Source organism: Lepidothrix coronata, unplaced genomic scaffold, assembly GCF_001604755.1.
Source record: "Lepidothrix coronata isolate B3197 unplaced genomic scaffold, Lepidothrix_coronata-1.0 Scaffold14, whole genome shotgun sequence".
NCBI classification, from domain to species: domain Eukaryota; kingdom Metazoa; phylum Chordata; class Aves; order Passeriformes; family Pipridae; genus Lepidothrix; species Lepidothrix coronata.
This window is the reverse complement of record NW_016690194.1, coordinates 6,927,355-6,939,753: the sequence shown is the minus strand read 5'-3', so window position 1 is coordinate 6,939,753 and position 12,399 is coordinate 6,927,355. Positions and strand designations below refer to the sequence as shown.

Genomic DNA, 12,399 nt, shown 5'->3' with positions numbered 1-12,399 from the left:
ACATTTCTGCCCCCATAAATAAATCAATGCTTTAGGAAGGACCTTGATCCCACTAACGTGGAAAGAGAGTACATTTCTACTCCATCTGTGAGTATCACAGGCAGAAGGGAATTAATACAGCTTTTGGTATGATTACCTAGATTAACATGGCTAAATACGAAACAAACACAAAGCAGAAAGCAAATAGGGCCTTGTTTGCTTTAGTTAAATCTCAGCCTTCACAGCCAAGATTTAACCATCCACGCCTAACAACAGCACCCAATTTTAACTCCATCAGCTCCTGCAGTAGAGGTGCTCTTGGCTTTTTTACAGTTTTCTTCGTGTGGAAAAAAAACAAACCAAACCAAACCAAAACACTCCAGATTATAAAAATAACATCATTTAGAACATTTCACTTACAGCTATAAATACAGGGTTCTGCTTGGGCCATGTGAGCTTATGCCACAAGAGCCAGCTCCACACAAACAATGAGTATTTCATCACCTAAATTTAATCTCCACATAAAACACGGGAACACAGGAACACAGTTCTATGAGCCTAGTTTACTTGTGTGGTCTTACTGCTATCAATGGGTCTATTCATGGGGCATGGAATGAGGAATGGAATCCAAGTGCATTACATCAGCAAAATTAAGAGTGTCCCAAACTACCCACAATACATACATCAGTAAAAAAAAAAAAGGGGGGGTGGGCAAAAAGACAATGAGACATCTTGTTCAGGAAAAGCTTTCTTCCCAGGCTACATACTGTAGATGGATGGTCTCCACAGCCAGGTTTTTATCACACACTGAAATCACAGAGTCATCAACTTGGCCCATTAAAAAAAAAACCAACAAAAAAACAAATCCTCTTAGTATTTTTTTATATGAGAACAAAAATCTATCTCACTCTGCTACTTCCAGCAAAGCTTCTTATTTCACAGAAAGTTCAGACTCTGACCCATGTACTAAACTCCCAAGAGTCTCAGAGCATCTTTCTTTGTTGAATAAATCCTCACAAATATAGCCCTGGACTAAAATCTAAAGTTTCAAATGGTTGTCTGTAAGAAAAGGTGCATTGTAACACTTGGTTAATATTTGCACTTTTTTAAAAACTCCTAAACAGAACAAACCTAAGTCCAAAATCTTGCTTCCTACTGAAACTGTGATCATCTGTGATGCAAGGGTTACAACTGTTAATGTACAGTTACTTATGTAGAAATGATGGCACACACTGGAAAAAGCATGATTTTTCTCCCCAAAATTCATGAAAGCATGGGAAACCACTAAAGCCATTAAACTTCAAAATAAATTAAAAAAGGTAGAGCAGTAATTTTTCTGCAATAGAATACACAGACAAACCTAGATGCTGGAGAAACCCAGCATGTATCAATACATCTTTATATACTCTACCAGTACACCTTTATACACTATAATACATATTATATAGTGGCTAATTCATGTAATTATTCACCTATTTCTGTAACTATTCACATTAGTTTGACTTCATCCCAAGCAAAAATAACAGAAGTCATACGGAATTCAGTAAATAAAGAGATACATACAGTAAATGTAATTTTTTAAAGAAAACAGAATTTGTCAGGGTAATTTAAAAATACATGTTTGATTCATAAACATAGAAGTTGGAAAACTACATGCTCAGAATTCCCAAAGATATCTGTTCATTCTATGAGTGGAAATTAAAAAAAAATAAAATAATCCCACACTGAACTGAGACATACTAAAGGATAACAAAATTATTAATTCAAAGATCTCAAATGTAACTTTAAAAATGGGGAAATCATCATAAAAGAAGTGATTCTAATGGGATCCTGTGGGACTACTCTTAGCCCTCTGCTATTTAAAATTTTGATTAATGACCTAGAAACAATATGTAATTATTATTGGAGAGGTTTGAAAATTATAGGGAAGCAGCAAATAATGAGAATTGAACATTGACACAGACAGATTCTTCTGGTTGCTGTATGCAACTGACAGGTATTTTTACAAAAATACTAAGCCACAGATCTAGAACAAAGACTATGTGCTAATTCAGCTTAAAGGACTGAAGTGAACCTTGGATATAAAACCACAGGCAGTTGCCCAGAGTAGGAAGGTTTGAATTTCACAGATACCACATTCATTGTCTAGTTCTGTCCAAAGTTGAAAATGGACTTTTATATCCTGGACAGGACTCAGAGACCTACAACCCTATTCAATACATGCACTGGCCTAAACCCTCATGTCAACCATCTATGTACTATTTTAGTCTTGGACCTGTGCAAAAAAATGCCAATTATTTCACATGTTGCTAAAGGATGTTCCAGCTTGTGGTGGTTGTCAACAGCTCAAAAAGGCCATCAAGGGTACCTAAAAGTTAACACCATGATTGTTTTACCTTGCTAGTTCTCCACTCCCAGCCATCTCCTATCTGCTGTGAATGCTTAACAAATTCTTCACAGTGCTGCTTGAATCTTTTTTCTTCCAAAACGAAATCTTCTTCACCTGCCATGCTACAGGGTATCTGCAGAGCAAACTGAATGTTAGCACTGGCAGACAAAAAAAAACTAAAAAATTTCAATTTATAGCAACTGAACAATAAAACAACAAGGTACGGGCAAAGAAAATGTATTGCTTTAAGTAAAACAAAGACACATTTCTTCAAGCACATTAAGGAATCATGGCTATGCAGAACATCTGAGGGGGGAAGAGACCTTTGGAGGTTGCCTAGTCCATTCCCCCTGCTTACAGCAGTGTCAACTACAGCAGTTTCCTCAGGATCATTTCTGTTTGGCTTTTGATTATCTCCAAGGATAGATGTGTCACTGCCTCTCTAGGAAACCTTTTCCAGTGCTCCATTATCATAGCAGTAAATCTTTTTTCTTCTGTTTGACCAAAAACATTTATCAGTTTGTGCTCATTGCATCTTGTGCTGCTGCTCCGTGGTACTGAAAAAAAGTCTGGCTCCATCATCTTTATTCCCTCCCACCATGTATTCACAGACATTTATAAGATCTCACTGATCATTCTCTCCTCCCAGCTGAAGCGTCTCACCTCTCCCAACCTTGCCTTGTATGTCACACACTCTTAATCAGCTTCAGGGTCCAGTATGGTGGTGTCTTTCCTCTACTGGGGAGCCTAGAGCTGCAGTTTTAACATGTATTTCCTTAGCAGTGCAGTTCAGGAGGCAACCAGGAACCTGAATCTACCTCTGGGCTACTTCCATAGGCCTAACACCTTCTCCTTGGAGAAAAAACAATTTAACAACTCTAGTATATGATGGCCATCATAGTCCAGCTGAAGCCATTCCAGGTCATACCAGCAGTATAGCTCCCACCATTCCAAAAGCATGGCTTCAAACCCTTCCCTACCCTTCAAATGGATCCCTCACAACATCTTAAAGATAAACACTTTCTCAGAAAACGTGGTCATTTTTACTTTCCTCCTTCCCCATTTCAATAAGGATGTGTCATAAATAGAGCTAGTACTGCAGCATCACATACAAATCATGGAATGACAGAATGGTTTGGATTGGGAGGGATTTTAAAGCTCATCCACTCCCACTCACTGCCATGGGCAGGGACACCTTCCACTATCCCAGATTGCTCCAAGCCCTGTCCAACCTGGCCTTGGATACTTCCAGGAACAGAGCATCCACAGATGCTTCAGACCCCTCATCATCTCTGTGGCCTCTGCTGGACCCTCTCCAGCAGCTCCTGGTCTTTCTTGTCCTGAGGAACTAGACACATTGTTCCAGATGTGGCCCCACTAGGGCTGAGCAGAGGGGTAGGATCCCCTCTCTCATTTGCTGGCCATACTCCTCCTGATGCACCCCAGGATCCCACTGTCCCTCCTATACACCAGCATACCTGTGTAACAGACTTGTACAGCACAGCACACCACCCTTTCTCAGACCATCCCAAAAGAACAGTTCAGGAAAGACCAGGAGATACTGGAGAGGGTCCAGCAGAGGCCACAGAGATGATGAGGGGTCTCGAACATCTCCCTGATGAGCAGAGACTGCAGGAGCTGGGCCTGGTTAGTCTGGAGAGGAGAAGACTTAAAGGGGATCCCATCAAACCACACCAATATCCCCAAGGGATGTCTCAAGATGATCCCAGACTCCGTTCAGTGATGCTCAGGGACAGCAGCGAAGGCCATAAACTCAAACACAACAAGTTCCCCCTTAACATGAGGTAGAACTTCTTTCCATGGAGGTGGCAGCATCTGGAACAGCTGCCCAGGGTGGGTGTGGAGTCTCCCTTGTCTGAAGACATCTCAGACCCACCTGGACACGTCCCTGTGTCATCTGCTCCAAATGACCCTGTCTGGGCTGAGGTTGGACTGGATGATCTCCAGAGGTTCCTTCTAACATCAAAAATCCTGGGATTCTGTGAAAGAGCCACGGGCAGACCCGAGTGCCTCCGTCCCACTCGGACACGGGCCTCGCCAGCCGCTGGAGGCCAGGCCAGCACCGGACAGGCTCTTCCTCCTTCTCCTCGGCCTTCCCGCTCCCGGGACGACCCTCGCGGCCCCGCGGACGGGGCGGGGCAGAGCGGGAAAGGCAGAGGGAGGTGGCTGGAGCGGGAGGGACGACCCGCGCTTCACCGCCCCCGCATACCGTGCACTCCTCCTCCTCCTCTTTCCCTTTTTCCTCCTCTTTTCCTCCTCCTCCTTCTCCCGCTGGCCCCGTCCCGTCCCACGCGCATGCGCGTCCCCGCGGGCAGGGCGAAGGGGGAGGGAGGAGGCCGCGCGTGCGCAGAGCAGGGATGTGGGGGACGGGAAATCGGGAACGGGGGGAGGGGGGGAACGAGGGAGCGGGAGCGGTGGGGGGCTCCGGGCGATGGAGGGGCTGGTAGGTTTGACTGGGATAAGGGGGAAAGAGGGGTAGAGGGGGATGAGGGATGAGGAGGATGAAGGGGCGGGGGGGATGAGGGGCTGCAGGACCTGAGGGGGCGGGGGGGGATGAGGGGACTGAAGGGGATAAGTGGGATGTGGGAATGAGAGGGATCTGGGGTTGAGGGGGATGAGAAACCTGAGAGGGTGGTGGGGGATGAGGGGGCTGTGGGACTGAGGGAGCTACGAGGGATTAGGAGACTAAAGGGATGAGGGGGTTGTGAGGCTGAGAGGCATGAGGAGGGGTGGCAGGGTGTGAAGATCAAGAGGGGGATGAGGGGACCGAAGGGGATGCAGGATTGAGGGGGATGAAGGACCTGAGGGGGATGTGGAAAATCAAGGGGATGAGCAGCTCAGGGACTTTGAGGGGCTGCAGAGGATGAGGGGGGTCTGGGGCTGGGGAGGTACAAGAAGGCAGCGGGAATGGGGGGGATAAACTGGATATGAGGGATTATGAGAGGTCTGTGGGAATGAGGGAGCTACAAGGGATAAGGAGACTGAAGGGATGAGGGGGAATGCAGAGATGAGGGGGTGTCAGGAGCTGAGGGGGATGAAGGTCATAAGCAGGGTGAGCGTCCTGCCTGCCCCAGCCCAGTTGTTCCCACTGTGAGGCACTGTGAGGGGCAGGTTCCCAGACAGCCCCTGGAAAAGCCCTCCCTGTCGCCCAGCTCTGCTGTCAGCCTCCTCCAGCCCCCCAAAAATGTGAGCCAAGCTCAGCTCAGCCCAGGCTGTTCTTCCAGGAGCTCAGCAATGCCATTGTTCATCTAAACATTGATCACTTTCACAGGCTTAGTTACCTTCCTCTCCCCGTAGGATAAATATATAAATCTTACTTTTTGAGGGGGAAGTGGGAAGTTAAAATGGCCATGCGGTCACCTGAGCATTGTGTCATCTCATGCTCCTTTCTCAGCTGTTTCCAGAAGATGCCCAATAGTATTTTAGTATTCCCTCCACTACCCAAATCATTGTCTCTGTAACTGCCTGTAGATCTGAGAGTTTGGTAGGTGTGCCAAAGTCGCTTTGCTACACAAATGCTGGGAGAATTATTTTTAAATTTATAAGTATTAAACAATACATTTTTCACTGGTAAAGTCTTGTCTGGTACAACTAAGCTTTCCAAACTGCAGTGGGTGCAGGGTGCACTATGTTGGGATAGATGTAAAGTGTTTGTTTGACCTATTTAGCTCTAAACTGCCATTTTAAATGGTTTCATGACTGTTAACAGTATACTGGAGGTACCCCATCAGTGTGGAGACCACCCTGCTCAGGGAGAGCCTCCATATGCAAGTGGTGGGTTGTGATGTGACATTCTCCAACTGTGCCTTTCCTAATTTCCTTGTGATTTACTGAGTGTGGAGAGCTCATGAGGGACCAAGTTTTGGTAGGTTTTTTTCTGGAATATTCCTGAAATATACCATTTCTCTTTGTTCTTAAAATTCCTGTTAGCATCCAAGTCTTTCAAATATGTACCTTAATTCATATTTAAAGATGATTTTCACTACTCCAAATCAATTAAATGTTCTATCTAAGTTTGCAGTTTTTAACATAAGGTATAAATAAGCTGAGTTTTGCTTCGTTAAGTTATTCTGGAGAATTATTAATGGCATGATGTGCCCCCATAGTTAGTATTTTGACTGCATATATCATCTTTAAAAGCAGCTGCCTAGATTGAGTGATGCCATTATAACTACAGGGTGTGATGCTGTAGCTATTTTTTAATCACCAGAATTAATTATTGGTCTCATTCTTCACCGTTTATTTTAAATGTTGGTGTTTTGAAATTTGGTGAGTAAAACACCATGTTGTCACCCAGCCCTGAGTTTTGAGGGAGAATTTCTGCATTGTGGAGTGTAGTCTCTAAGCCATTTTTTTGCTAGCAGAAAATACCTGTGGTATTGAAAAAATGTCACATAATGTGCATTGCCTTGGAAGCTACAGCTCCTGATTTCTAATTTTAGCTTTGTTACTGTCTCTCTGGATTTTCTTAGGGAAGAATTGTTGGGTTTGAGCCACAGTTCATATAAAAAGTGGCTGATGGGCCACTCATGATGCCCTGGTGTTGCATCGGAGTCGGCAAAGGAGTTGCCATGGCTGAAAAAAATCAGGCTGATGGGATTCACGGTATGTTCTTGTAGCACCTGGTATCAGCTTGGTCATCTCCAGTACCGTTGCCGGGGCACTGCAGTTGGTTGCAGTGAGTGCCTCTTTATCAAGGGAAATGCATTTGCTGTAGTTCTAAAATTACTAGATAAGAAGTCCCAAAATGGGGGATTCTCCCCTTTCTCTTCCTCCTTTTACCTGAATAAATGTCTCAGGTTTCCGTTTCGTCTTTGCCATACAAAAGCATAAACAGTCCTGGTCCTCTTGTCACTATTAGATGTTTATGTACTTAAATGCATAAAAGGTTATCAGACCATTTTGTTTTCTTCTAAGCATATTAATATGCATTTGAATATATATTTTTTATATATCATCATTGATTAATGGTGATGAATGACCAAAATCATTGATACAAGTATAAAAATTTTGTCAAATGTTAGAAGAATTATCATTTTTGAGAATAAACTATATTTGTCATAGGAACTGTGTTGACTGGTGTATTAGGGAAGGTTCGGGACATACTGAAGCTTGCAAACCAAGACACTGTTGAAAGCTCAATAAAACAGATATTTATTACATAGAAGTGGCTGAAATAAACTGGCATCCGGGAGAAAGAGAAAACCAAAGAGGAGATACAACACCCTACTCACTTAGGTGCCATTTATGGGATGATCTTACCCGCTCCAGACACTATAAAATCCTCTGCAGCAGCTGCATTTACCGGAGGGTTAGCAGGCTCCCACGATAGCAGGCGTCCTCGCTAAAGGCAACTTGATCCTTTGTGTAGAGCAAGCCCACCACACATGGAAAACCTGCCTGCTGTTATACAATCCATTGAGCACCTCTGCCCGGGAAGGTGTGGCCAGTACCGCCCTGCCAGAGGTTCCCAATCCCACTCTCTTGGTTATGTAAGCTCATCCCTTCAGCTCATGCGTGAGAACTTCGGAAATCCCCCGGCGCACGCGCAGTATGCTTTAGGGGTCTTTTCTAATTGAGTTGGGGGTCGAGCCTTCCTCCTTTCTTCTTCGATTTCTCCTTCAAATGCCCTTGGCAGACAATGAACCAATAGTAGAACACCAATTAAAATGGTTTATACAGAAGTTCTCCCTCCAAGGACGAATTCACTGTTTTATCACTGAACTTGGCAGGGAGAATATAAACTACTACAGGTGGCTGGGGCCAAACACAGACCAAAAAATATCAACATTCCCGCTACAACTGGGAATTTTAGAATTGGACTAAATAAAGATCATGGAGAATAATCCTTTATCAGCCAGACTGAATGATCTCTGAAAGGTCTTTTTCATCTCTTCATCCTGCTCTTTCCTCCCAGGAAACACAGCTTCATTCCAAGCCCATTGATCAGTCAGGCAGTTCAGGCAGCACTCTACTCTCCAAAGGAAAATGGTGACATTACAGCTCTTGGAGTGACAGAATTAACACAATATACATCCAATTCCACGAATCCCCCTCAATGTGGCTCCTCTTCTGAGCCATTCACAGTAATCCTAATGCTGTTTCTTACATTTTGTTCTTTGATTACTCTTAATTTCTGATGCTGAGTGCTGTTGCTAGACAAAATGATACAATAATCTGTTCCTGTCAGTACCTGGGTTGCAAAAGTTTGTGATAAAAGAATATTGCCAGACAGGCCAAATCAGAAATAATGGGGTAACCAAAGCAAAATGCTAATGAAAACACCTTGTGAGGCTGTTGGACAGCATGTTCAAATCCATTCACTTGTGCTGTAACACGAAGTTCCTTCATTTGCCATACTAATATGTAATAAGAGTTAAAAGTGAAATACTCTGCATTCTCCTGCTTTGTTTGTTCAGAGAGTTGAAATTCTAACCCCTGACAGAACTTGGTGAGTGGAGAGTTACTCTTTCCAAATTGTTAACAAACCCTATTTTACTGTAATCACTGTAATACCAGCATGCTCCTATGAAGTACACAGGGAGTGTTATTTTTCCTTTTGCTGGCAGAAAAGGAGGAATCTAGTAACCTGTTGAAGGCTGTGGTGACTGCTCGGCCAGTGAATGGAGCTGAATTTTGTTGACACATGGTCTGTGCCTTCAACTGTTCGTGCTCTTGAGCCCTGTGACTGTGCTGAGAGAAAGCTCAAAAGGAAATAAACTGAGAAGTACACAAACAGCATTCATTTTTTATGAGGGTTTTTCACTCCAGCAGCAAACACTTCCAACCAGCACTGAAGGAAGTACTGCCACTATGCAGCAGTTGTTGCCACCTTCTGCTTTTAGCAGTTTTCCCTACTTATTTCTTTTTATATAAAAGTTTAATAATTCTTTCAGGATTTGGATCATTTTTTCATCTGTTTTGTATTCTCTTTCTGTTACTGTTAATTCATGTTTCTTTCTTGTTTTCCTTAATTTTTTGTCTCCTATTAGCCCAATACATATGAAACTCAACTTCAGACTCTATAGTAAATACATATAATTGTAATAAATGAGTTCTTATCTTTCTCTCTTGTTTTACTAAACCAGCACAGCAAATCCTTATTAAACCAGCAAACCTACACTACCACTGTCCAGTTTGCTAAAACTAGGTAAGTCAGAAACCAATCAGTGTGTGAAATACTTTTGTAAGTAGATCAGAACTAGGATTAATTTTACTGAAATAACATAAATAAAGCCTGATGCTAAGATCCATGGTAAATTACTCATCTGCAGAATTCTGCTACTTGAGGAGACTGATCCAATTGAAGAATGAGAGGGAATTTTTGGATGAAAATGGGAGATTGATGTTGTTGTTGTTGTAAAATGAAGTAATTCAACCACAGAAACCATCCAGAAGCCAAGCAAGAAGTAACATAAGCCCTAGCAGACAACACTTAATATTACTGATTATTACTGCCAAAATTGTAGGTGAATTCCTCATTACAAGGCAAATACTTTTGAACAAATGAATAGTAATGAGAATTTGAATTCCACCAAAATGCATAAAACACTAAACAAACACTGTTTTTTAATGAATCTAGTAGAAGTCATAACACAAGTCTGACACCTACTCAGATCCTGTAAATTTGGAGTAAATATCTGACCAACATGAAGCTGCTAAAGAATTGACAAACTTCCCCTCATGGTCGGTTTAACACACACCAACTGAAATAATCCCTTCAGGGCTGTTCTCCAATCCATACCAAACACTTTTCCTGCATTGGATCCCCTTCTGAACACTTGACACATAGCCAACACCACCATGAGAGGCATGCCTGTTAAGTATTAATGTATAGGTTTTTTAATAGTTTTTATTTATAGTATATGTAGTGCAGGTTGTGTGCCAGCAAGTTGGACTTAACACATGTTATTGCTGCCACAGCACTGTGTGCACACAGCATCCTGCACACTAGGGATGGATGGAATCTGTGTGTTTGGTCTCAGGATTTCTGGGGATCATCATAGGTGTCTTTCCAGGAGGTAAGATTTGGTTTCATTTTCCTTTGTAAACCCTGTTTTCCCCGTTGCATGTGACATCAAAGTAGTGAGACCTAGTGCTTAAGCTCATAGTCAAACCTTCCAAGTACAGACGTTACACATGGAGTGTAATCACTCCCTGTCATTTGAGTAACAACTAATTTCCCTTATTGAAGACCAGAGATCTTTCTCTAACTGCTTAGGTCCCAAGAGGAAATACCAATTCCATACCTGGCAGTAGAGCAGCACAACTGCAGCCTGCTTTTGGCATGCTGAAGACACGCCAGAGCTGTGAAAATAACTCCTAGTGTCAGCTGGGTGAAAGCTGTGGGAGAGGTTATCATGGGTTTAGGGGAATCTGGGAGGGTATTAGGTGTGTCTGTGGCAACTGCAAGGGTGGGTATCATGGATTTGGGTGGGTCTGGAGGGGGTTATGGGGAGTTTGGGGGAGCTATAGGGAGGTTATCATGAGTTTGGGGGGGTCTGAGAAGGACTGAGGAGCACAGAGGGGTTTTGGGGGGGGTTCTGGGATGTTATTAAAGATTGGGGAGCTGTGGGGGGGTCTGGTGGGGGCTCTAAGGAGGTTATGGGGGTGTCTGAGGGGGGATGGGGTGCACAGGGGAGTTCTGGGAGGGCTCTGGGGTCTTGTTGATTTGGAAGGGGTTTGCGAGGATCTGGAGGGGGCTATAGGGGACTTTAGGGGTACTGGGGGTTATGGATTTAAGGGGATCTGGGAGGGTTTGTGGGGGGCTATGAGGGTTTAAGAGGTTTAGGAGGTCTATAGGGGTTATCATGGACTTTCAGGGGGCTCAGGGAGTACAGGGGAGTCTGGGGGACCTCTGGGGTGTTATCATAGATTATGGGGGTACAGGGGATTATAGGAGGCTTTGGTGGGCTTATCGGGGGTTATAGGGGATAATGGGAAATTATCATGGATTTGGGGGCATCTGAGGGGGCTCAGGAGTGGTCTGGGTGGTTATAGGGGGTTTATTAATTGGAGGGTGCTCTGGAGGGCTCTAGGGTTGTTATCATGGATTTGTGGAGTCTGGGGAGGCTATAGGAGGGGTTATCATGGGGGGTGGGTGGGGTCTGAGGGGGCTATTGGGGCTAGGAGAGGTTATGATGTGGCTCTGGGCTTGTGTACCCTAAAAAACACCCACTGGGCTACAGACCTGGACCTACAACACCGAAAGTAAACTGCTTTGTGCTATCAGAAAGTATGCCTGTAACACTAATGTGAGTTTATGAACAGCAGATTAGAGGGGCTTCTGTAAGAAACCTACAGGTTTACTTAGAAAAAAATTGCTGTTAAGTATTTCTGAAGTACAGGTGCATAGCCTGGTAATGGTCTCTCTGTGGCCACTTCAAAACCACTTTTTAAAATGTGAGCTAAATGGGTGCAGAAACACGGTAACCTAGAACATGGGATACTCAGTTCTCCTTCAGGTCTGTCCTCCCTGAAGAACTTTTAACATTTTATTGCTCTCCAGTGTTCCTAATGCAAAAGCCCTGTGTTTTATTCTCCTCACCAACATAAGACCATGGCCTCAAACTTAACATTTTTAACACACCTCTTTGTCCCATTTGTTAATGATAAGAGTTTCCTTTAAACCATAGGAAGGACCTGCTGTTTAAAATGGACAGGTGAGCATGAGCTAAAGGCTTCACCAAATTCTCTGCTAAATCACATAAGTTTATGTATGACACTCATCCTTATTTGGACAAGGCCAAGGACTCTTTTTCATTCTTTTGCATTAGAGGTTTTTTTGCAGTCTCAGTACTCTTTCTCCCCTAATACTCACCTTGGAATTTCTTACTTCCAGCCTACCACTCCCAAATGCAGTGACCCATTTGACCAAATTCACCCTAGCACAAGGGGCTGTTACTCCACTTGGTTCACCGAAGTACTTACCTACAACACAGTTACACCATGCTGGAACATTTCAGGCATAGAAAGGGTAGGGGTTATCCAAATCACTTCCAGTCCCCAGC

At 43.7% G+C, this 12,399-nt stretch overlaps 1 protein-coding gene across 1 annotated transcript in view; it reads right to left on the bottom strand.

The window, feature by feature from the left end:
- ATG10 (autophagy related 10) overlaps positions 1-4,671 on the bottom strand; it is a 65,152-nt gene extending 60,481 nt beyond the window's left edge. The window contains exons 1-2 of the mRNA XM_017806154.1: positions 4,266-4,671; positions 2,376-2,501 (exon numbers count right to left, since the gene is read on the bottom strand). Coding sequence (XP_017661643.1) covers positions 2,376-2,501; positions 4,266-4,352 — 213 coding nt within the window. The 5' untranslated portion in view covers positions 4,353-4,671. The remainder of the gene's footprint in view (positions 1-2,375; positions 2,502-4,265) is intronic.
- Positions 4,672-12,399: the final 7,728 nt, after the last annotated feature.